We start from the raw sequence: 25,283 nt of genomic DNA, 5'->3' as shown, positions 1-25,283 counted from the left end.
ATGAGCACTCCAGCACCACATTCGGTTACGCGGATCATTTCATCCTATCTTTATTGGCATTATCCCAATGATAGATCTAAGGGTAGAGATTGATCAATATTTGTGGGGTTCACTAAATAAATTGTAGGTCTCACACATATTGATAAATCTCAACCCTTGAATCTAGGTTGGGGCATTGTCTATACAGGTAGTATCTCATCTATCCGGTTACGAAAAGAAATCTTAATGCAATTTAATTATGAGGAATTGGCTAGCTTTGGCCAATGCTAGCTGGGTTTTTTTTTTTTTTTTTTTTTAATCATTAAAATCGATCCGTCCAAGCAGTCATTGGTGACTGGTGAAGACGAGGGAATCTAGCTAACATTACATGGGAGCTCGAATAATTACTAAAGTTGATTCATAGGTTGATGTAATTAAGATACACAAACTATATATCGTGTTAGTTCATATATACTACACAAATAACAAATTTTTTTGTTGATAAAATAGTTCGTTTTACTTTTTTTTTCCCCCTCCAATTTTATACTTTACTTGGGATAAGAGGGATTTTTCATTTTGGTTAGAAAATTTTAATCTGACATTATTATTATTATTATTATGACAAAAAAAAAAAAGAAAAGAAAAGAAAAAACAAAGAGAAAAGAAAAGAAAAGGGAAGGGGAGTATCAAATGACAAGGAAAATACGTGGACAGGGCCAGAGGGTTTTGGGCTTAGGAATGGGCCTTAAGTCAACTATAAAAGCGGCGAGTGTCCTCTACTCCTCCACTCCGATGGACATACTCGGTGCTACCATTGATCCCGAGTCCTCTGTGAATGACTTCGGGAAAGACCTCCAAGCCGCTCCCTCTGAAAAAGCCTCCGATTTGGGGAATCCACTGGTCCTCGATTCCGATCGAAACGACTCCACCAAGTCCCCTGATTCTTTCCCAGAACTCGGTGATGATGGCAAGGAGGAACCTCCTCGGAAGAAGCAAATTAGTCCATCAAATTTTCCCAAGCCTGAATCTCATGTTTTAGACTCTTCCTCTCCCGCTGATACCATTATTCCGGTGCCTCAGGAACCAAAATTGCCTCCTTTCGTGCCGAAATCGGGGAACAAGTTGAAGAACAAAAAGAAGAAGAGCAAGGATGTCTGGGTGACCACTTCTAGGAAGGGAAAGAAAAAGACCAAGCACGCTTCCAACGGCAGCCATAACCCCAAGAATCCTATTAGCATCTATGGTTCACTGGCAGATAAAATGTTGATGCCCCCTCCATTCTCCAGATCTCCGGACAAATATGACGATAATCCAGAATTAAAAATCTGTCTTTCTAAAGTTTTCAAGGCCGAAAAGATCGAATTGAGTGAGGATAGACTTACTGCATCCACCACAAAGGGGTACAGAATGCTGAGGGCCACACGGGGAGTGACTGAGGGTGCGTGGTATTTTGAGATTAAAGTGCTGCATTTGGGCGAAACTGGGCACACGAGATTGGGGTGGTCCACTGGTAAAGGTGATTTGCAGGCACCTGTGGGATTTTATGGAAATAGTTATGGGTATAGGGATGTTGATGGCAGTAAAGTGCACAAGGCATTGAGGGAGAAGTATGGGGAGGAAGGGTACAAAGAAGGTGATGTTATTGGGTTCTATATTAATTTGCCGGATGGTGGTTCGTATGTCCCTGATCCTCTATGTTTGGATTCAAATAAGGTACAGCTGTGTGCTAGTGCTACAGGCGCCAAAGAGGATCCCCTGAAAGCTGTTCCTGGTGTGTGCTTTTTAGTTTTTATTGCTTTTCACCTATGCTATGTTCCACTGCCTGCCTATATTTGATCTCTGACCTTGCATTATCCTTTATATCCCCTATTGGTGAGTGTTGCTAGAGTATTGTTTGTTTGTTTTTTTGTTTGTTTGTTTTTACTTAGTTCTGATGCTCTTGCTTAATGTTTGTGCCTTTCTGAAAGGTCTACGGTATCGAAATCGGTTGTTATGATATTTGTGAGACTCATTATGTTATTTTATATTGTCTGGAATTATTCAGTAATCGACTGGATTTTCTGTTTTTGATGAAATTGTGAATTGGAATAGAGAAAACCATTCAGGCATAGCATGGAGTTTGATGCTTGGTGTGATCTTGAAAATGAAATTTGATTTACAACATGGAATGACAACTGTGATAATTGGTCTACCTCCAGTTTGAGTTCATGGTTTACATAATTCATCTACAAGTTCATTGTAGTTTTGAAACATCATTAGTTTTCGTTTAAAGCATGAGAATGCTCATTGTACGTATTGAAACGCAATTCCCATAACCTTGAGCTTTTGGGAGGCAACACAAATTAATTATTTTATAATTTATACAATGACAAGCCCCCCATTTGTAAGCCAGAGACTTAGGAATTTATGCTCAAAATTAATATCCAAGGCACACACCTTCAAGTTGAATGACCATTAAACAACATAAGGTACTAGACAAACATAAGAAATATGTGTGCTTTTGCCCACTATGCGATTTGAATCTGTGGCCTTCGGTGCGATATCATCTGGTAATAACTCGTATTGGAAGCTCAAGTTCACGAGTGGTGGCACATCAATAGTACTTTATTTTAACAGGGATTGATATGCTAGATATTAGGTCGACCTTGGCTTTTCAATACCATACAATCACATATTTAATTTTCGAGGCCATGTCATCAAAGGAGAAAATATTTCCATAGTATTTAATTATCCACTTGTGTGCATTCAATTTCTATGAATTTTTTGTCAAGATATCATCCGGTGATCTGGACGAGTAAGCCACGAAAAGAACATGTTCGTACAAATTATTAGTAGGAGTAAGTTCGGAATGTCATTGAATCTCGTAAACCCATCAATGCTATTCATGTATTCATAACTACGGTGTGCATACCATTATCTTAATTTTCCTAGTGTTCTTGCATTCATAATAGTGGTGTACATACTATGTACTTCAAAGTTTTTTTTTCCTTATGTCTTGTATGAAGATGGATCAAGGGAAACCTCGGAAATTTTCGTCGACGTTGCAGAATAAGCTCTCTCACTTGACTTTTGTGCATGAATTAATTTCTGTCAACCAGCATATATATGTAGCCTAAAGTTATATTACAGTTTGTTGTGTTCATTCTGTTTGTCAGTCAAATCACTTAGAAGCTCAGACATGAAATTGGAGTACTGGATACCTGTCCTTCGTTTTTTTTGAAAAATTGCTCGTGCTTTGCAGGAAGTGAGATATCTTTTTTCAAAAATGGAATATGCCAGGGGATTGCTTTCAGAGATCTTTATGGCGGTCGTTATTACCCAGCTGCTTCAATGTACACTCTTCCGAATCAGCCAAATTGTGTTGTTAAATTCTGTTTTGGTCCTGGTTTTGAAAGGTTTCCTGAAAATTTTGGTGAACGTCCCATCCCGAGACCTATGATTGAAGTTCCATATCAGGGTTATGATGGTAGAGTTGAGAATGGTGTGTCCATCGTGTAGCCATATCTTTAAAATTTGTTTCCGTACTATTTTACCATATAGCAACCAGAATGCTGAATGCTGAATATTTCATATTTAATTTTTTTTAATAACCTCTTCGTCTACTTTTGAAATGGCAAACACATTACCTTCTTGTGAACTTGACTTCTCTTAGCCAATGATGTTGCCTTTTCCTTCAAGGAAGAATCAAAGAAGTAGTTGTAGAATTTGGAAAGTGAATAAAACGGGTGTCATCGACTCTCAAGATGATGGAGCAAATGACTCTGTTGAGCTATGCATTCCATCATTTATATAGATGTCTAGTGAAATTACTAGCCACTTAGATCACAAGTCCAAAAGAAGAACTCAATCCCAAATTATCAACTTTCTTGGTGGGACAGCCTCCAAAATCATTAGTATTTTTACAATATCTTGTTTTTTTTTTTGGAGAGGAAAACCACTACATAAATTAGGAATTAAAGTCACGCATTACTCACACATTACAATAGAATTGAGTTGGTATCAAATCATAGTATTGCTGGCCGCTTGAGAAGTCAACGTCCTATTTATTATGTAAACGCAGGCCATGTAATTGATATTGACCCAATGATAGCCTTTTCCAGATGTCAGTCATTCCAATGCATTGAGTTTCATCACAACTCTTAGACCTTTAGTCCACGTGAACCAAACATCAAAAGATAAGCCTCCGGGTGGGAAATTCGCACAAATTTATTACTCTCCAAGATTCCTTGTGAAATTGATGTGCGGTCATAATAGTCACTCGTTGCAATTTGGATCTAATGTCGTAAGGTTCTAACCTGGTATCCTGAAAAGTATTCTTGCCATTTTTAATAATCAGGTTTTCGTTATTATTTCTTCTCAATCTTTTAACAGTTCTTCTATGATGTTATTCAAACATAAATGATAAAAAAATTGTTTCTGTTTTTTTCATCTTTAGTTTCTTTCATCCGCCTATGCCATTTTCAGCTCCTTGTTATTGATAGTTGCAAGTAAGAAAGTGGTATGGAAACGTGACGGGGCATAAGTCGTATTTCGGAAAGGAATGCAGAATCCAGTTGCATGTGCATATGACTGATAACATTAATTGTATTACCATGTCTTCTCTGTATGAGTGCTTACATTTACTCTTGTTATTTCCTTTTACGAGAAATTTGAAGGGATACCTCATTTGGTGCACTTGTATATGATAGAAACTTTCTTTGTAATTCAGGTAATCCACGGAAAATTCTCAGAATGTCGCCTATGTTCAGAGTATTAAAAGAGGACGACTGTGATTTGGTGAAAGCTGGTGAAGTGGTGAGTCAATTTCAATAAGGTTGGTAATCTTCGACATATAAAAAGCTTAATTTATTTGCCTTTTTCCTGTTAAAGCAAGGGCTGACGTGTGTTAAAAACAACAGTAAACAATATGTATAACTTTTCTAGAAATACAAGTTTCCCTCCCCCAAAATATATTCTCCCTCGACCCATCGCCCTTCCTGAATTTTTGTGTACGACCATATTGTATACAAGCATGAAAATCTGTTGTAGAGTTCGAATCAGTTGTCAATACCCCTCTTTTAGCTCTATGTTCCATGCGTTCTAAATTCTTGGAGCAGTATGTTGTCAAATGGTTGCACTCTTGGCTAGTTGGTGCCAGTCCTTCCGTTTTCTCGTATACTGCTGTACTTTTTTTTATCCATTTTATCTTGTGTTCTAACCTGTGTTTTTTAGCAATATTATCTCCCTAGAATGCATGTGGACCTATTGATTAAGATGTAATAAGATTGTGCATTTTTGTCTCAAGTATGAAAGCTCACATTAGGTCAGATGCAATTCGAAATAAAGTGGCTTTTAGGGATTGCATCTTTAACTTAATGTAGGTTGAGTCACACCATTCTGGTGTTTGATTCTTAACTTTCCTATTTCACTATGGTATCAAATGTACACCATTCTGAAGTTTGATTCTGAATTGTCCTATTTTACTATGATATCAAATTTTATAAGTATTATGATGTTTTAAAGTAAAGTTCACTTTTTTTGTGAACACTAATTGATTATTGGATGAGGTCTTGGTATGTTTCAAGAATTAACTTAGCAATTGTAATAAAAAGTTGATTTTAAAAAATTTGGGTGGAAACCGATTTATTCAGTAATAAGTATTTGTGATATGGATGACTTTGGAAACCGTATTAATCGACACATACACATAGGAATTATCATACGCATCATTGTGAAGATAAACTGATGTCATTGTTTCATTTAGAAGCACTGACGTCAATTTTATGCAAGCTATGCATTGACTGATAAGATATGCACACATGCAATTTTTTTTTTGTTTCCGTCATAAAATATAAATCTTGTGTTATTTCCACAACATTTACAGCTTTTTGGTAGTCTTATTAATTCAGAAGTTGGAACATATAAGATAAAGCTTACCTACATATATTTTACGATAAAAACCAACTGTACTTTTAATATAATGGAGAGTTGAGACCCTCTTGAGAAGACAAGGAATGGTGAACATTATGTCTCGCCGAAGGAAATGCCGATGACTTTCTGAATGAAGGCCTCTTCTTGATACGTTGAACAGTTCTTTTCACATAAAATGCTCGAAATTTTGTCAGAGCCTTCTCCTTGAATTTTAGGATGCAGAAGAACAGTAGTCTGTAAGTTATGAGAATGCCTATCACCATTGCCAAGTCCCACCATTTTGAGTGTTTTAGTGAAATTCCCATCTCAGACTTGAGGACTTCTTCACCTTTCAGTTTTGGTTGACCGAATAAAGGGGATTCGAACTCGATCCCAATCATGTCATTTTTGTATGCTCCCTTTATTTATGAGTTAAGGGGGAAAAACAAATTAAAATAATCACATTAAGGAGAAAATGTTGAATTTAACACAGAAACACTTTAGCTTTACCTGTAAGCCCCATGTCATGTAATTCATATATGAAATCGGGTATCTCCAAAATGGCTTTGGAAGCTCGGGAAGGCGCCGGAAAAAACCAGATGTTGCCATCATAATGCCCTATATTAACTTACATTTAAATGGAGAATTGGAGACAAGGTAAGTATGGATAGGTGAAATATGGAGTACTTACCATAAAGCCTGCCCCTACAATGACCCCCATCAGAAAATTGGGAACGATTGAAGCCACTACCATCATGCAGCTCTCAACTACTGCTATGCAAAATAAAAGATCGACCGTGGCGAACATATAGTGGGAGAGGCCAGAGTGATACTTCACCATGAAATAAGTGATGGATGCCGAACTAAAGGACATTGTTACCAAGAATGGAAACGAAGAGATGAAGTTAGAAAGAATGAACACTCCAACACCATAATGTCCTTTGAGCCTTTCTTTATAAAATATCTGTTTATACCATAATACTGAAAATCAGAATCTTTAATTTACAAGTTGATATTTATACAAGGCACTAACTAGCACGAGGGTCGTTCACGCTGTAATTTATAGTAATTTGTGCCAGAGACAGATGTACAAGAATTCACTTAGGGTTGTGTTTGGATTGATGGAGTTCAAATTACTTAATTATTTGGACGGACAAAATTCAAGTGAATTTAAGTTTCACTCCATACAAAATTAAGCATTTCCGATGGTCATAGTAAGAAATTTCAAGTACACTCAACACTCATTTTAAATCCATCCCTCACATTTTTCCCAAAATCAAATCCATCAATCTTAGTACATACAACCTTGGGTTGTGTGTTGATGGATTTATTTCATTTGAATGTAAGGGTGACTTTGTGTTGATGCATAAATTTTGCTAATATATACCTATGCCCTGGTGAACGGTGAACTTCATGACCATGGACTGGAGACCACTCTACATTGTAGCTAATACAACTGACCAGTACATTAACATTTATTAGGTGGCTCAAGTTGCCACCCATTTCTACTAAAAGGCACTGGCTAGGATGTTTCCAATATTTGATTATACTTTTTAATATTGTATTACACACTGATACCAAGTGAGATTATTTTACCTTCATCTCTTCAATGAATGATGGGAATCCTCCAATGGTCATGAATGTCATAAAACCTGACACAAATCCACCACATGCTGCCCTTGCTAGAAGTGCCTTATACTCAGTTCTGTGTCCAACATTGTAAAAGACAGAGCCAACACAAATGGATACTGTTATATACACGATGATTCTTAGCCAGTAATATCCAAAATCTCTAGACATATTGGTGAAAGATCTGTTTATCAAAGTTGAAAGTTGCTTCCACCATGTTGCCTGGCTTCCTCTGGTTTCTGTGAAATCAAGTCCTTGCTGCAATATATTTCTCATCAATAGGAAATAGGATTGTAGTAGTTAGGGTAAGAGGCATCATTCAAAACTGATTGGTTTGCCTTTAAAATGATTTATCCACTTTCAAGGCATATAAGATGCTTACAGAGGATGAGAATTTATGGACTCTAGTTCTCACTGTTGCCGCAATTTTCGAGCTTCGATATTTATGAAGAAGCCTTGCTCTGATTTCTGTTGTTGCTATATTCATTAGCGGGCTGGAATTATCTTTTAGATCCTGCATACCCAGTGAAAAGTAATATAGTCTTTGCTAATTTAGCGGTATTGGGATTAGCTCTAACTTACTTTTATTCTTTGAGCTCCCATCAAAGTGTTGTTTACATGATCAAAGTCTGTGTTTATACTGCGAAGAAAATGGTCTGATGGATTTCTTCTACTAGGACAAGGGAATCCCGCATCAGCAAAGAACTGTAAGAAAACTCATATGACGGGCATCAACAGTTGATAAGTGTTAACGTAAGTATTCTTTTGAAGCCTATAAATTGATGCTTTTTTTTTTTTTAATATTTATACCTCTACGGTCTTTTTGCTTTCCCCGAAATAAACCATTTCACCGCAGGATAACAGTAAAAGATCATCAAAGAGGGCGTAAACCTCACTGCTAGGCTGGTGGATGGAGGAAATAACTGTTCTCCCACCAGATGCCACATTCTTAAGAGCTTGAATCACGAAAAAAGCAGACGCACTGTCTAGACCACTGGTCGGTTCATCAAGTAACAAGAGACCTGGTTTTGTTAAAATCTCCAAAGCAATACTCAGCCTCTTCTTCTCACCGCCACTTATGCCCCTCAAATGCCAGTTTCCAATGAGACGATCAGCACAGTCTTGAAGTCCCATTTCAAGTATGGTATTTTCAATGATTTCATCCATGTCATGTTTCGGTGTGCTGCTTGGTAGCCTCAACGAGGCCGAGTATTTTATGGTTTCTCTTACAGTAAGTGTTCCCAAGAAAACGTCTTCTTGAGTTACATAAGCCTGATATTTCCAGTACAATTTGTATAAGAATTTGAAGAAAAGAAGAGCAACATTCATAATTTTCTGGAATGATTCTGTACTAAAATTAGCCAAGGTTAAATCAATAACCGCTTTATTTTTGTCCACGGGATTTCACTCATTGATGATATATGCTCATTCTATTTCGGTCTACAATATATTTACCTCTAGGGAAAAGAACACGTGTAGGCCTTAAATTGTGTAAACAATTAGGTGATTATGGTGTAAATTAAATTGGACAGAAGGGGGAGAAGATACTTTTAAATTCCCATTTTTTAGATTTAATTAATAATTGATCGATGTCAAATTAGTTTGTTAGTAATTTATTTGCATTGTCCTTGAACATGACTTACCTTTACTTTAAACTTTTTAGTTGCATACAATGGGTATTTTATTAAGCTGACAATTAAAAACACCAAGTCATTGTAAATATTAAAAGATATTATTAGCACAAACAAAAAACGGGGATATGTTTAAAATAAAATAAAAAGAATAATAATAATAATAAAATTTGAGATATATGCTTACGAGGAGACCAAAATCTGCTGTCCTTTTCCTTCCATTAAGGTAAATATTACCAGTGACGAGTGCTTGGCCTGAAACCCCGCCTGCAACATTCAACATGCACATTAATTGCACAACTACCTCAGTAAATTCAAGTGTCAAATTTAGAAATCCTGTACGCATTCAATGCAAACACATAAGCGGTTGATACCATTCCCATTCCCACCCTTGTCTTTTTTCAGAAATATTTCAGGGTCAAATATTATGTATTTTTTTATGTTTCTTTAGATTTCTTGTACTTTAAAATTCAGGTTTTAAAAATAAAACTCTATCTAAATATATAATTCTCTCTTCTCTTCTCTTCTATTCTAGTTTCGATTCATTTATTTTCAATAAGTTTTTTTTTTACTCTTTCAAATGCAAACCAAATTGGACTCCAACTTATTATAGGCCGTGCTTGAAAAAAGCTACTATTAATTTCCACAATTGTAATTGCTGCTAACAGTTTATTTATTTATAATTACATTTGGAAAAAAAAACTTGTACCTGCACATTAATTGATTAGTAATCAAGAAAAAAAATGGGACATAATTAGTAGATGAATTGAACAAACATGATATTAGTACCATTATTCAAGAAAAAAAAAAGGAAAATAATTAGTAGATGAATTGAACAAACATGATATTAGTACTATTATTCAAGAATTTGGCATCTCCCATTAATTGGGGTGGTTGTCCCAATTCTTCGTAGGAATTACGTACGTACTTAAAAAAAAAAAAAGAAAAATATGTAGATCCTTATTAATGAAGTTGGAAATCATGAATCCAACATATTTATAGACGCGAAACCTAAAATTTAAATTATGATGAAATGCAGTATATATATTTGTGTATATATTTCATGGCAGCCCTAGCTAATCCACTGTTGTTGTGCGTTCACCATATTCGAAAAAGGTGGTACCAATTTTTTTAAAATTTATTTAAGAAAAAGAGGTGGTACTTTTTGCATTGGTTCAACATATATATAATATATGTATTCTAATTTGAAAAGTGTGTGTGTGTATATATGTATGTAGGTAGGTATATTGATCTTAATTCCCATGCACAAATTAATTAAGAGAAATATATAATTATAATAACTGATGATATATTGGGATGAAAATAAAACCTGTTAAAGAATCAAGAAATGTGGACTTGCCGGATCCAGAAGGACCCATAACAGCCATGATCCTACCCGGAAGAGCATAACCCGTTAACCCGTCTAACAATCTTCTGGTGGATCCATTCCCAAAAATGGGTAAAATCACTGTTAAATCTTCCCATGCTAAATATGCTGCGGGAGCTTCTTCTGCAGTAGAACCCGAGATTCCTTCCACAGTTGCCTGACTCGTCGTTATCTCTATCTCTATCTCCATATATATATATTCTTCTTTTATTAAAAAAAAAAAATTTCTTTGAGCTAATTAAAAATTAAGACATATATGCAGCAAGAATTATAAGAACATGGACGCTGGCTAGCTAGCAACTCGATCGTATTAATATAAGTAGTGCAACAGTGGGCATTTATTGCATGAATGCCGAAGCTGTCAAAAGTGATAGACGTGTCAATCGTAAATTTAGGGTCTGTCAAATTTAAGTATCAGGAAAAAAATAAAAAAGAATAAGAAAAAATTGTACATATATTAGCTAATTAATTAATTAAGGTATAATTCATTTGAGGGTACATATAAATATATATATGAATACCAATTAATTAGTTAATCCGATCCTCAAATCAATAGATCAGTTAGGCATGCTGATGCATAAGTTATGGTCCAATTTGTAATTACTGAATGACTATATATGTAGCTTGAGTTTGGCAGACACATTGGATATATTAGTTCTCGATCGTTACGTCTTTCGGTCGACATTAATCACATGATAATTAAGAGATATGTGTTTTCAAAATCAAACGTACCTAGTTAGAAATTTAACATATGTGCTAGTTGATCCATCCAAGAAAATAAAAAACATATATACAGATCACTACTATAGGATTAATATAATTTTTAAGTATATATATAATGAAATTAATCTAGATAATTCAATGATCTAGCTAGCTGTTATTGTTTAAATTAGCATGCATTGTGATTTATATACATACAATATTTGGGCTTTAATTATTTATTAATACAGCTAGCTATAGCTAATGCATGCGCCTTCTAACTTTGGGTAAACAATAAATTTTCTTCTTTTTACAGACAATATCATTTATTCACGCTACCCATATATCCATTTCTGTTTAAAATTATTATATTACTTCTTTGGCCACACATGTACGTACATGCACTACTCTCCAACAATATTATTTAATTCATTTCGCTTCTATTAATTCAGTTTTTATTTCAATATTTATATAATTAATTCTAAGGCAAGCCAAATCCCTCTTGATATTTTCAGATTCCTTGAATATATTTATATATATAGTAGAAAAATGTATGTGCGTTGTAAGTAACAATAATTTTATTTAATTGAGATCGAAGTTATCAAATTTCGAATGTTTAGCTTTATTAAAATCAAGTGTTATACTTTTTATGAGCAAATTCAAACTTCAGTCACAATAATTCAATACCTAATTAGCTACTGAAGTGGTGAAATGACCTATTTAACTTTTTTTTTTTGTTATATTTGTCGGTTTCTGATTGACGATATTTTTAGTGATATTATATGTTTATGCATTGAGTTGGATTTATTTTTTAGCTAAAAATTTTAAAACAATAACATATGTTGTATTTTTATTGAAAAACATAAATATATCTATTTGTTACAAATTGTAGGATCAAGAGATTTGTGTTTTACTAAAAGATATAGTTAGTGCTAATTGTGTAACGCAAATTTTTTAGATCGTATCGCAGTTCAAACAAACACATGTTTCAATTGTTCAACCCAACGAGACAATTATTGTACCCAAACAACCACCTTATCAATAATTATGCTTTCAATTAATATGAATCAAAACTACAAGCTTGACTCTGATATTAATTGTATGACCGAACACGTCTCACTTTACCAAAATTTATAGTTGATGGTAACAATACGGCTCAAAATTTTAAACAATACAAAATCTCAAACGTCATGTTTCGATTAATGCTCTCAGCGACTATTATTGCACCCCAGCATAACACAATTTATGTTAAATGATAATTTTACTTATATTGATTTTTAAGAAAAAAACAGTAGTTTAAGAAATGATTTTTTGATTCATTAACTTGTCCAAATTTGAGTTTTGTAGGAGTTGTCAAATTTGGTTATGGTGCACTAACATTTAATTTTCAATTATTGTTAGTTCAATTTCTGACGTGATATTTGACAATTCAACAATGTTCGATCTCACTTCAGCATTTTTACGTCGTGTCAGTATTTTTTTTAATTATAAATCAGTATTTTCCAGTGTCACGTCCCCAATTAGACCAGAAGTAGCCGAATTAAATTTTAGCGTATCACAAATAAACTTTGTAAACTTAGTGGACCAAAGCATAATATTAAATAAGCTAGTGAACAAAAAAAACTATTTTTCCTTTATTTAAAAGTTTTATTTAGAGATGAATTTTGATCTTCTATTGATAATTAAAGTAAATATAAACCACGTATTATTTTTTCTCTGATAAATCATGTTAATCATTAGATAATTGTTGTAGTTTGACTTGCTACACTAATTTCTTTCAGATAAATGATTATTGGATTCATTAACTTGTTCAAATTTGAGTTTTAATCCATTGAGTTGTCAAATTTGGTTTTGGTGCACTAACATTTAATTTTCGACTATATATTGTTAGTTCATGACGTGATTTTTGACAATTCAATAATATTCGATCTCAATTTTTGACTTGAATCTGTTTTTATTCTTAATTTTCTTCAATAATAATTTAATTGAGTTGTTTTAAATTTGATATACATATAAAACACATATTGTTGTACATGCCACAAAAGGCATTCATATGGCATGTGATAATTAATATGTAATTTTTAAGAATAGTATGTTAAATATATTATCTGCAATAAAAATTTGAGTAGACAAAAAATGTGAAGAAAAAAATATTTTTTTAGAGGATGAACAATCATACTTTAAACAAGTTAAAAAGTTTTATAATCAATCATTTTTGGGATTTAAGTAACTTAGATATAAGAATAACTTGTCTCACTTAAAAATCAATTTGAATTTAGTGTGATTTTCTATGTCATGCAACTTTTTACGATTTTATAAGAATTAATATTAATTGATTCTGTTAGCCAAGTATTATACTATAATACAAATATCAACATGAAACTTAGTTATAATCATATTTTCTACGTCTCACTTATTTAAACTATATATATTTTTTATTTGTCTCAATTATATAGTTTAGTTCTCAATTAAATATCATATGTCCTACTCTTTTAACAATTTATAACTATTAAATTCATATTATTAACTACTTGTATAATTATTTTATTTTATTAAAATTTAATTAAATAAGGGCAAAATGAAAAATTCTTTTACAAAATTTATTTTTACAAACACTTTCTTATATATATGTGAAAATACACACAAACCTAAATAAATCGAACGAAATTAACATATTTTTTTTACCTTGGACAAGAAAATATTTATGTTATTTATTAATTCTTTTAAATTTTCATATTATTTTATCGATTTATTCCTATTAAATTCATATTATTAACTACTTGTATAATTATTTTATGTTAATTATTAATATTAATGGATTCTATTAGCTTAGTATTATTTTAAAAAATATATTCTATTAGCCAAGTATTATATTGTAGTACACATATCAACATGAAATTTAATTATAATCATACTCTTTATGTCTCACTTATTTAAACTACATTTATTTTTTTATCGGTCTCAATTATATAATTTAGTTTTAATATTAAATATCATATGTCCTATTCTTTTAACAATTTATCCCTATTAAATTCATATTATTAACTACTTTTATAATTATTTTATTTTATTAAAATTTCATTAAATATGGGCAAAATGAAAAATTTCTTTACAAAATTTATTTTTACAAACACTTTCTTAATATATATGTGAAAATACACACAACCCTAAAAATGTGGGATGAAATGATTATAATCTTTACCTTGGGCAAGAAAATATTAATGTTGTTGATTACATTAGTAGTCCTTAAAATTTTCAAAAATATTTGAAAATAATATTAATTATTAAGTGAAAATTATAATAAATAAAGTGCCACTTTTATTTCATATTAAATATCATATGCCATATTATTTTACCAATTTATCTCTTAGATATAGACATATAAATTTAATTAAGACATATTTCAATTAATATAATATAATATAATAAATTTTTAGTTTAAGACATGAATTAAATATTAACAATTAATATATCTTTAATAAATAAATGGACAAAAATTAGCTTAGTATTATTTTAAAAAAAATATTCTATTTGCCAAGTATTATATTGTAGTACACATATCAACATGAAACTTAATTATAATCATACTCTTTATGTCTCACTTATTTAAACTACATTTATTTTTTTATCGGTCTCAATTATATAATTTAGTTTTAATATTAAATATCATATGTCCTATTCTTTTAACAATTTATTCCTATTAAATTCATATTATTAACTACTTTTATAATTATTTTATTTTATTAAAATTTCATTAAATATGGGCAAAATGAAAAATTTCTTTACAAAATTTATTTTTACAAACACTTTCTTAATATATATGTAAAAATACACACAACCCTAAAAATGTGGGATGGAATGATTATAATCTTTACCTTGGGCAAGAAAATATTAATGTTGTTCATTACATTAGTAGTCCTTAAAATTTTCAAAAATATTTGAAAATAATATTAATTATTAAGTGAAAATTATAATAAATAAAGTGCCACTTTTATTTCATATTAAATATCATATGTCATATTATTTTATCAATTTATCTTTATTAAATTCATATTATTAACTATTTGTATAATCATTTTATTTTCTTTAAATTTCATTAAATAAGGGTAAAATGAGAAATTTCTTCAAAATTTATTTTCTCAAACAATTTCTTAATATATATATATATGAAAATACACACAAGCCTAATAAATTGGGAAGAAATGAGTATATTTTTTACATTGGACAAGAAAATATTGATGTTGGTGATTACATTTGTAGTCCCTAAAATTTTTATAAATATTACAAAAAAATATTAATTATTAAATTAAAAATGATAATAATTAAAGTGTCACTTTTATAGATATATATATATATATAGATATAGACATATAAATTTAATTAAGACATGTTTCAATTAATATAATATAATAAATTTTTAGTTTAAGAAATGAATTAAATTTAACAATTAATCTATTTTGAATAATAAATCAATGGACACAAAATTAAGATAAATTTAAATTAATAAATTTTTTAATTTAATACATGAATTAAGTATTAACAATTAATATATCTTGAATAAATAAATGGAAAAAAATTAATTACTCTTGACTAATATTGAAAATGAAATAGAAAACCTAAAAAAACATTGAAAATAAAAAAAAATTTAATTAATAGTATGTAATATAAATGAAAAATGATAATAATTAAAGTGTCACTTATATATATATATATATATAGATATAGACATATAAATTTAATTAAGACATATTTCAATTAAAATAATATAATATAATAAATTTTTAGTTTAAGACATGAATTAAATATTAACAATTAATATATCTTTAATAAATAAATGGACAAAAATTAATTACACTTGACTAATCTAGAAAATGAAATAGAAAACCTAAAAAAACATTGAAAATGACAAAAATATTTAATTAATAATATGTAAGATAAAGAAGGATAAATTAGAAAATTTACAATTGGAACTCATATAATTATAAGAGTAATAGAATAGATAATATGTAAGATAAAGAAGGGTAAACTAAAAATCACAATTGGAACTCATATATTTATAAGAGTAATAGATAATATATATATATATATATATATATATATATATATATATATATATATTCAAAACATATATATTTCTGCCCAGATAAATTAAATTAAAAACAAATTATTCTGAAATTGGGTCTTTATAAATTAATGATCATGATTTCAATTTTAAAAAATAATAAATTAAACCGATCGATTAAATTAAGTTGGAAATTAAATCAGAAAAATTAATTGAGCGTATTTGTTGTCACTAGCTAGCTGATCAGTCACAAAATACAAATGAATTATTCTATGCTATATTTGGAGTACTTCTACCCCATGATGTGGTCAAATATCAATCATTGGATTATCAGGACATATGCCAATTTCCATAAAAATATATGGATCTCACATGATTTAATCGTATTGAAATAGGGGAGTGTAAAATAGACTAACCCGATACAAATACAATGAAGTGTCGTAAAATTTAATTTGAATTTATTAATTATTATATTATTGCAGTAACGTACATTAAAGACAAATTAAATTTGAATAGCAGTGAATAGCAGCTAGCTAGGCAGGAATAGGTGAGTTGAGTCCCTCTTGAGAAGCCAAAGGGTGAAAATTGTTCTGGTAGCTCTTGGAATTAGGATATGAGCTGCTGGGTTTTCGCTTAAACGATGGCCTGTTCTTGAAACGATGCAATGCTCTCTTGGTGTAAAGCGACTGAAAGTAGGGCGATAATCGCTCCTTCAACTTGAGAATCACAAAGAAAAGAAGCCTGTAACATACTATCAGTCCATATACTGCTACCAAATCCCACCATTTGGAGTGATCTAATGGTATTTTGAATAGATTCCGAACAACATCCTCTCCTTTTAGTTTTGGATTTCCAGGTACTAGAGGGTCGAATACAAGCCCAACCATGTCGTTTTTGTAAGCTCCCTGCACCGGCCAGTACTCTCCATCGATCATACATTAATTCATCATTACATATAATTAATTAAACATTCTTTTCTTTAATTTTTAGCAGCTTAATTATTGTATAAGATAAGATACTAGCTATCTAGCTAGCTAGTAAAAATTCAATATAAAACGAACCTGCAGTGACCATGCCCCATAGCCAATGTATGAAATGGGATACCGCCAAACAGGTTTTGGAAGATCCGACAGCAAACGGAAGAATCCAGCAGTCATCATCATAATCCCCTACAAATTAATTAATTCATGATGATATATATGGTGATTAATTACATATGTATATATATGGGGATATATATATTATACATTTAATTAATTAATTAATTTACATGCACTTACAAGAACTCCGGCACCGGCTATGAGCCCCATCAAGAAGTTGGGAACCAGTGAAGCTACGATCATCATGACACTCTCTACCATAGCAATGCACCCAAAAATGTTTAGGCAGAAGAAGACATAATGAGAGAACTCGGGCCGAAATTTCACCATATAGAATGTTATTGTCCCAGTAATGATGGATACTGCAAACAAAAATGGTAAGGACGAGAGGAAGTTGGACAGTATGAACACAGCAACGCCGTAATACCCATTAAGCCTTTCCCGATAAAACACCTGCATGCATGTTAATTAATTTCCAAAGAATTAAAATTCGATAATATTATGTCTTTATAAATTTTTTAATTCGTTTTTCATCACCTTCATTTCTTCGATAAAGGATGGAAAGCCTCCAATGGACATGAAAGTCATGAATCCGGTGATAAATCCGCCACAAGCTCCCCGAGCCAAGATCGCTGTATAACTCGTGCCAACATCGTAGAATAGAGTTCCAACACACAAAGCAACCATGGTGTATATAACTATTCGTGACCAGTAATAGCCAACGTCTCTATGCATATTCAACAATGATCTGTTTGTTAAAGTATGAAGCTGTTTCCACCAACTTGCTTGGCTTCCTTTTATTGCAGTTTCAATAACAACTCCAGCTTGCTGCAATTCGATCAACACCCTTTTTTATTAACGATCTAATCTAACCATATATATAATATATATACCTAAACAAATTATTAATGCATGTAACGTACATTAAATATTAATATATATTTTTTTTCAAGCTAGCTGTGTACGTGTGTTCCTAATCGATTTATTGCAAAGCACATATATAAAACTATCAAGCAAGAGCTGATTTAAATTGATTATATATATATATATATATTTATAACTTACTATGGCAGATAGCTCCCGTATTCTTGATCTTGCCTTTTTTGGATAATCTGAATGCCTGTATTTTTCAACAAGCACTGATTTGATAGCTGCCGTTCCCAAATTCATCAAAGGGTCTGATGATTTGTGTGTTTCCTGTCATTAACGTGATTTTCTTTAGCAAATATATATTATTAATTCATGATCATATATATATATATATATATATATTGACGAAAGAATGTATATATAAAAATTTGTTTCAGAATTCATATATATATATATATATATATACCTGGAGTAGTAGTCTTTGTGACCCTTTGAGAGTGGCCGTCACAACATCAAAATCTGAGTTAATACAGCGCAAGAAATGATCCGATGGATTCCTCCTGCTTGGGCACTGAAACCCTGCTTCAGCGAAGAACTGAAAAAGGCAAATTAAACATTAATATATAATAAGGATATTTCTAATTAAGTAAAGGAATGAATGAATAAAATAGTTAGTATACTGGCCTTCACTGCCGTCTTTGCTTCTCCAAAGTAAACAGTTTGGCCCCCGGATAGTAAAAAAAGATCATCAAACAGGGCAAAAACTTCACTACTAGGCTGATGGACAGAGGAGATAACGGTTCTTCCGTCTCGAGCAAGATTCTTGATAGATTGAATGACAAAAAATGCTGATGCACTGTCAAGGCCGCTGGTTGGTTCATCAAGAAACAGCAAACGGGGTCGTATGAGAATTTCGAGGGCGATACTTAGTCTTTTCTTTTCTCCACCACTTATGCCTCTTAACTGCCAGTTTCCTATCTGCCGATCACCACAATCTTCAAGTCCCATTTCCACTATAGTTGCCTCTACTATTTCTTTTACTTCTTCCTTAGACATCATGTTGTTCGGAAGCCTCAAGTTGGCCGAGAAAGATATAGTTTCTCGTACAGTAAGTGTCCCTAACAACACATCTTCTTGGGTAACATATGCCTGATCGAATATATCATCAGTTGATGCATGCATTATATTATATATATTAGCTAGCTAGAAATTAAAAAATACCTACTAATTTGCAATTCATCAAGAATATATATAATATTTTTATAATGTACGTGCACTTATAAGGATCGGATCCATATATATATATATATATATATATACTTACAACACCACCGTAGTCGAGCCTCTTTTTCTTTCCATTAAGAAGAATGTTTCCTGTCATGAAAATGTTTCTTGATAATCTACCTGCAGCAGCGGCAAAGTATATATGAATTAGCTAGCTAGTGAAGCACGTACGAAACAAGAAAGGGATCATTGAATACTCAAATTTTCTCCAGGAAATAAACAGTCATATATACATACCATTAATTTCAACTGCTCCTTTCATGCTTAAATTACCAAATTAATTAAGAATTAATACTGGTTTATATATAATAAAATATCGTGTCAAATGGATTGCTACCATTAATTTCAACTGCTCCTTTCATGCTTAAATTACCAAATTAATTAAGAATTAATACTGGTTAATTTATATATAATAAAATATCGTGTCAAATGGATTGCTAAAAATTATTAACATATGTTTTCAACTGGCAAAAGTACGTACTAGAATGATTTTTATTTAAGTTTTTTTTTTTAATATTGAAATTGCTAAACAACGAATTAAGGCCCATAATTAACATTTAAGTGCAAATAAGTAGCTAGGTTGTTGCAATATATAGCTTTTTTTTTTTAACCAAAAAAAAAAAAGGAAGAAGAAGAAGAAAGAAAGAACGAACTTAGTACGTAGGTGCAAAGTACTGTTGATTTTCTATTTAATTACAATAATTCTGAAATTGAATCTGTTTTCTGCTTTAGAACCCGTTTGGATTTTGTAGAGATTTTTTAAAATAAGTGCTTTTAAAAGCTACAATTTTTTGCTTCTAAAAAAGCACTAATTTTGACTTAAAAAAGTGGTTATTTAAGCACTTTTTGATCAACCAAACATCTTGTTAACTGAAAAACACTTAAAAAAAATGTTTTTATAGTCTAACTTTTAAAACCAAACGAGGCCTTAAGTTAATCTGTTTGATACTAGAAAGAAATTCCCGTCCTCTTCTATAATTGGGGGAGAGGAATGGTCTTTAACTGTTTGTTTGTTTTTTTTTCTTTTTTTTTTTTATGATAGATTACTCCTTTAACTGTTGCTACAATATATAATATATTTTTTTTAAAACACGATTATATATACAGAATGCCAACAAAATTTTCCACGTATTATGGGTTAGACGTTGCACTTGAAATTACATAAATATCTTTAATGTATTTTGGAAAGATTTTTTTCAAATCAAATGGAGGGATGGGTAATGCTACATGTACACAGGGTATTACACGTTGGGTTGCACATTGCACTTGAAATTACATGATTATCCTACATGTATTTTTGAAAAAAATTTATTCAAATAAAGTGCAAGGATAATTATATAATTTCAAGTGCAATGTGTAACCCAACGTGTAACACCCTGTGTACATGTAGCATTATCATACTATTATAATTTCATGTATAGTGTGTAATTCAATGTATAAATCAATGTGTACACGTATCATTTTCCTTAATAAAATATTAGTAAGAGAAGAAGGGATTGTGTTTAATTAAAGCTAGGAAGATATTTTCATCGTAAATAAATAGCTAGGCACAGGCCATGCAGACAGTATAATTAATTAATGATGGATGCGCTGAATTTGTCATTTAATACTCCAACCACTCTGCTCCTAACCCCTTTAACTCATTAATGGCTGTATTCTCTTTTCACTTAATTAATTAATTAATAATGTACGCCAATTCCAGTAATGCATGTGATAATTGATTATCAAAGCTAGCTTATCCAGGCCAATGCAGCAATTAAGCTAGATTTAATTTGTTAAATGAATCTAATTCATAAGTCCTTAATAAATTATGGGTTGGGCCGGGGAAAGACTACTAGAGCCTTTCACTTCAATTTAATTTGCCACAAATAGATATATGCATCAATAATCAAAGCAAAAGCAAGCACATATATAATTAAACAAATTAACCATTATGAATGAATGAATTTGATGAAAGGGGATATATATTGGATCGGACTAGGACTAAATTAGAAATAAAAATATATAGATAGATAGATAGATACCAGCCAATGCATCAAGAAGAGTGGATTTGCCAGAGCCAGAAGGACCCATAATGGCCATGATCCGACCAGGTTCAGCAAATCCGGTGAGCCCATGAAGCAACTTCTTGGTCGGACCCTGCCCAAAATTGGGCACCACCACCGTCAAATCCTCCCAAACCAAGTACGCCTCGCCCTCGTTCCACGCCATGCCCATCTCCAAATCAACAGCACCACTCGCCGCCTCTATTTCCATCACCAAATTAATTAACACTCCAAAAAAAAAATTATATATAGATAGGAACACATTGCTTGCTATGCTAGCTAGCTAGATGGATGGTATTGATCACTGAAACTTGTTTTGCTTAATTGTCATGATATTGTGCTAGAAGAATGATCGATCGATCTAGAGTACGTAGTACTACAAGTGCCTGATCTGATCTGATCTGGGCCGGAGTGGATGAAGATAATTTGTTTTTGAAGCAAATGAGATCAGGAGATTAATGGTAACTGGTGAGTGAGGGCAATGCCAAATTTATTGCATATATGGGGTCACAACTAATAAATGGTTTCCGGTTGCATATATAATTAATTGCCGTTCAAAGTTATGGAAGGAAATATATATATAAACAAATTGAAATATCTTCGCGGTATTTTATTATTTTATTTTATTAAATTAAATATATATATCTGCGCGCAGATAAATTTAGTTACAGCTGTACGTGCATATTAATGATCCATCGATCGATCGATAGGTTTGCATGGGAAGTTATTCTTTTTTCTCACTACACCAGATAAATATTCTATTAGGGATTTTTTTTTAATTTTAATTCATAATTATAATAAATCTATCGGTTTCTTAAGTTGAATTTATTTTTCTACTCCAATCATTTCATGATATCCACCTTCCTTTAATCCTTTATATACTCTTTCAAATCCAAATCTCTCCATCGGTGAATTTGTGCGCATGGATAAAATAATTTTGGATGTATTTTGTCACACCCCGAGACCAAGACGTGCCACCGACGTTATTTCAAATTCTCAAAAAATTATAAAACAACCAGCCTCGTAGTACAGTATAAACCAAACCAGTCTATTAATTATCATAAATAAAATCCAAAACATCGTCTTTACAACTCGATAAATCCAAAATAACAAAACACTGCGGAAGCGTCTAAAAACTTAATAACAAAATATTAATGCGAAAATCTCAATAATAAAAATAGCAAAATTTAGTCTTATTGATCATCTATCACCATTCCCAATACATATCTTGTTCACGAACTTCTACATCATCATCTTCATCATCTGGGAGGAAAAAATAAGGGGTGAGTGTTTTGGGAAACACTCAGCAAGTGGGGGCCGATCGATCATATCAAATATATATATATATATATATTTATTTATTTCAAAAACTCATAGCATAATTCAAAGCGTAAACATTTCATATCATGTCTTAACATAGCATAGCATGAACATCATCATAACATAATTGACATGACCTAACATAGCATAACATAACTTTGGCCAGACACTGAAATTCCTCTCATTATTCGTGGCTAACTGATCAGTCCCCTATATGTAATCCATCTAAGGGGTGAGGTCATAGAACGGTTATTATATCCACCGTATCAGGGTCATAACATAACATGGTTCAGAAATTCCCTTTCCACTCCTAATTCGATTCATAACAGTGTCAAAACATATTTTCAGCAAAACACCATCATGAACAATATTAAATAACAAAATTCCAACGATTAGCATGAGCGATCGAATTTTTAAATCAACATAATAATTTTAAAACATAAGCCCACTTACAGAAATTATTGGCGAGATCAAATACTACAAATACGAGAAGCTTTGACCGAAAATTCTAAAAGCAAAAACTCAAAATTCCCACTTTGTTTCTTCAAGAATTTGGCCGATTTCTTAGATTTTTCTTCCATGAAAATGGAGCAGACTATTGGACCGAATTTCTTTGAGCAAAAATCTTATCAATTCCTAGACAAAACCCACGTGTGAGTGGAAGGGAAATTGACTAAAACTTTGGATCCATTTGCCACTTGCCTCTGAAAAGTCTTAAGAATTAAATTGACACACCTTTTAAAATGGATGACTAACTTTGGTCTGACAACACGAACTATTTCCTTCTCCTATATCCTAAGCTGAGACCTTCGAAAACAAGGAAAGGAACAGGCAGAAACAATGAGCCTCAAATTATTCATCCAACTTTTCAAAACTAGGCAGAGAAATAAAATCACCTTAGCGACTTGAGATTACTCCACCGAGAATAAATCTCTCAACCGACGACGAAGAGAACACCGTGAGATTTCAGCAGCTTTGGTTCGAAAAAATCAGCAGCTATGGTATTCGAGTTTTTGAGCGGCCATGGTTTGAAAACTCCAGTAGCTTGGTTCGAAATATTGAGGGGGCGAGGGAAGGATTTTAATGGATCAAAACTCAGCAGAATTCAAAAGAAGTTGGTGACTGAATGGGGCGATTTCTTGCTCTTAAAAAGATAAAAATATCGGCTTTGATCTCACGCATAATGGAAGGAAAATTTGCAGCTTATACTCGATTTAATTTCTGAAATTATATTGATTGTGTCCAAATTTCAGTCATTATCTCGTCATCACAAAAAGGAAAGATTTTTTATTTCCATGCTGAGAGTTTATTCCTTAATGAAGAAACTTGGAGACCAAGTTTCGGGTTTCACATTCCTCCCTCCTTATGAAAAGTTTCGTCCTCGAAACTTGGGTTAACTTGCTTTTAGGGGTCGCTACTCTAAATAGTTAAGTCAGTTTCTCAGGTATAAGCCCTAACTTCTTAGCTAACCTCCTAGATATAAACGAAGGTGTGGCACTACAATCAAACAGAACGTATGCAGACTTTGATTAGAAGGGTACCTGCCACAACTTCATTTACGTTGCCTGCTTCTTCTTGTGTGATGGCATACACACGAGCATTGGGCTTAGCTTCCTTCGGTTGATTCTGAGTGGTGCCAGGAATTGGTCCCGTCATTGGCTTCACAGGTTCAGGACAATTAGACATTCGGTCTCCCAACTTGCCACAGTTGAAACAAGTGCCAGTTTTTTGCCGACATTCCCCTTCGTGTCGGAGGTTGCAGGTAGGACATAGCTTGATGGGTGGGAGATTGGGAATAGAATAAGTCTCTTTGAACGTTTCACCAGAGTGGTTCAGACGCTTGGAAATCTGCTCGTTCGAAGAAGATTGGCCCCTCAGAGGTCGTTTGTTATGGAAGTCATTCTCACAACGCTTGATATCCGATTCAGCTCGGATGGCTGCTCCCATCAAGTCTGCAAGTTCAGCTCATCATCTCCCATAATAGTTGGGGCGTAAGACCCGAGCTTATTTAACTTGGAAGTGTACTCCACCACTGTCATATCTGGTGTTTGCGTAAGGTTTTCAAATTCGCTCAATTTCTATATTCGAACCTCCGCTGGGAAGTACTGCTTCAAAAATGCAGTACTGAACTGTTGCCATGTGACTGGTCCCGCGACTAGCATAGCAGGTGAAACTGCTTCCCACCATTTCCTTGATTTGTCCTCTAGAAAATGAATTGTCACCTCCACTTTAAGTGCTTCAGGGACTTCAAGTAAACGCAGTTGGTCCTCCATCTTCTTCATCCAATTTCTTCTCACCTCTGGGTCAGCATCTCCCTTAAACATTTCAGTTCGGTTCTTACGGAGTGATTCATAATGGAATTTGACTCCATTCTGTTCAGGTGGAGGA

At 32.3% G+C, this 25,283-nt stretch overlaps 3 protein-coding genes across 3 annotated transcripts; 1 reads left to right on the top strand and 2 right to left on the bottom strand.

Moving 5' to 3' along the window:
- The first annotated feature begins 717 nt into the window (after window positions 1-717).
- Window positions 718-8,414, top strand: LOC140888747 (protein TRAUCO-like). Its single transcript, XM_073296447.1, has 5 exons — window positions 718-1,750; window positions 3,221-3,460; window positions 4,688-4,792; window positions 8,175-8,250; window positions 8,354-8,414. The coding sequence occupies exons 1-3, from the start codon at window positions 718-720 to the stop codon at window positions 4,789-4,791; spliced, it is 1,377 nt and encodes a 458-aa protein (XP_073152548.1). The 3' UTR covers window position 4,792; window positions 8,175-8,250; window positions 8,354-8,414.
- On the bottom strand, window positions 4,803-10,788 carry LOC140893034 (ABC transporter G family member 12-like). The gene is made up of 9 exons (XM_073302105.1): window positions 10,459-10,788; window positions 9,316-9,395; window positions 8,308-8,769; window positions 8,080-8,202; window positions 7,880-8,011; window positions 7,465-7,755; window positions 6,560-6,832; window positions 6,379-6,486; window positions 4,803-6,287 (listed from the first exon to the last, which is right to left on the bottom strand). The coding sequence occupies exons 1-9, from the start codon at window positions 10,703-10,705 to the stop codon at window positions 5,931-5,933; spliced, it is 2,073 nt and encodes a 690-aa protein (XP_073158206.1). The 5' UTR covers window positions 10,706-10,788; the 3' UTR covers window positions 4,803-5,930.
- Window positions 10,789-16,649: 5,861 nt separating this feature from the next.
- LOC140886252 (ABC transporter G family member 15-like) lies at window positions 16,650-22,098 on the bottom strand. Its single transcript, XM_073292777.1, has 9 exons — window positions 21,555-22,098; window positions 19,571-19,650; window positions 18,931-19,395; window positions 18,713-18,841; window positions 18,442-18,573; window positions 17,914-18,204; window positions 17,557-17,829; window positions 17,338-17,445; window positions 16,650-17,181 (listed from the first exon to the last, which is right to left on the bottom strand). The coding sequence occupies exons 1-9, from the start codon at window positions 21,784-21,786 to the stop codon at window positions 16,810-16,812; spliced, it is 2,082 nt and encodes a 693-aa protein (XP_073148878.1). The 5' UTR covers window positions 21,787-22,098; the 3' UTR covers window positions 16,650-16,809.
- Between the last annotated feature and the right edge of the window lie 3,185 nt (window positions 22,099-25,283).

This window comes from Henckelia pumila, chromosome 3, assembly GCF_033568475.1.
Source record: "Henckelia pumila isolate YLH828 chromosome 3, ASM3356847v2, whole genome shotgun sequence".
NCBI lineage: Eukaryota > Viridiplantae > Streptophyta > Magnoliopsida > Lamiales > Gesneriaceae > Henckelia > Henckelia pumila.
This window is presented reverse-complemented; position numbering and strand designations above follow the sequence as displayed.

What these genes read in the sequence shown, in the direction of transcription:
- LOC140888747 (XM_073296447.1), top strand. Translation starts at nt 718, where the DNA reads ATGGGCCTTAAGTCAACTATAAAAGCGGCGAGTGTCCTCTACTCCTCC. An exon ending in TCCCCTGAAAGCTGTTCCTG is followed by an intron (nt 1,751 to 3,220) that starts GTGTGTGCTTTT and finishes CGTGCTTTGCAG; the next exon opens with GAAGTGAGATATCTTTTTTC. An exon ending in TGATGGTAGAGTTGAGAATG is followed by an intron (nt 3,461 to 4,687) that starts GTGTGTCCATCG and finishes TTTGTAATTCAG; the next exon opens with GTAATCCACGGAAAATTCTC.
- LOC140893034 (XM_073302105.1), bottom strand. Translation starts at nt 10,705, where the DNA reads ATGGAGATAGAGATAGAGATAACGACGAGTCAGGCAACTGTGGAAGGA. An exon ending in TGGGAGCTCAAAGAATAAAA is followed by an intron (nt 8,012 to 8,079) that starts GTAAGTTAGAGC and finishes CTGGGTATGCAG; the next exon opens with GATCTAAAAGATAATTCCAG. An exon ending in CATTCATTGAAGAGATGAAG is followed by an intron (nt 6,833 to 7,464) that starts GTAAAATAATCT and finishes TGGTATAAACAG; the next exon opens with ATATTTTATAAAGAAAGGCT.
- LOC140886252 (XM_073292777.1), bottom strand. Translation starts at nt 21,786, where the DNA reads ATGGAAATAGAGGCGGCGAGTGGTGCTGTTGATTTGGAGATGGGCATG. An exon ending in AAGCAAAGACGGCAGTGAAG is followed by an intron (nt 18,842 to 18,930) that starts GCCAGTATACTA and finishes TGCCTTTTTCAG; the next exon opens with TTCTTCGCTGAAGCAGGGTT. An exon ending in CCTTTATCGAAGAAATGAAG is followed by an intron (nt 17,830 to 17,913) that starts GTGATGAAAAAC and finishes ACATGCATGCAG; the next exon opens with GTGTTTTATCGGGAAAGGCT.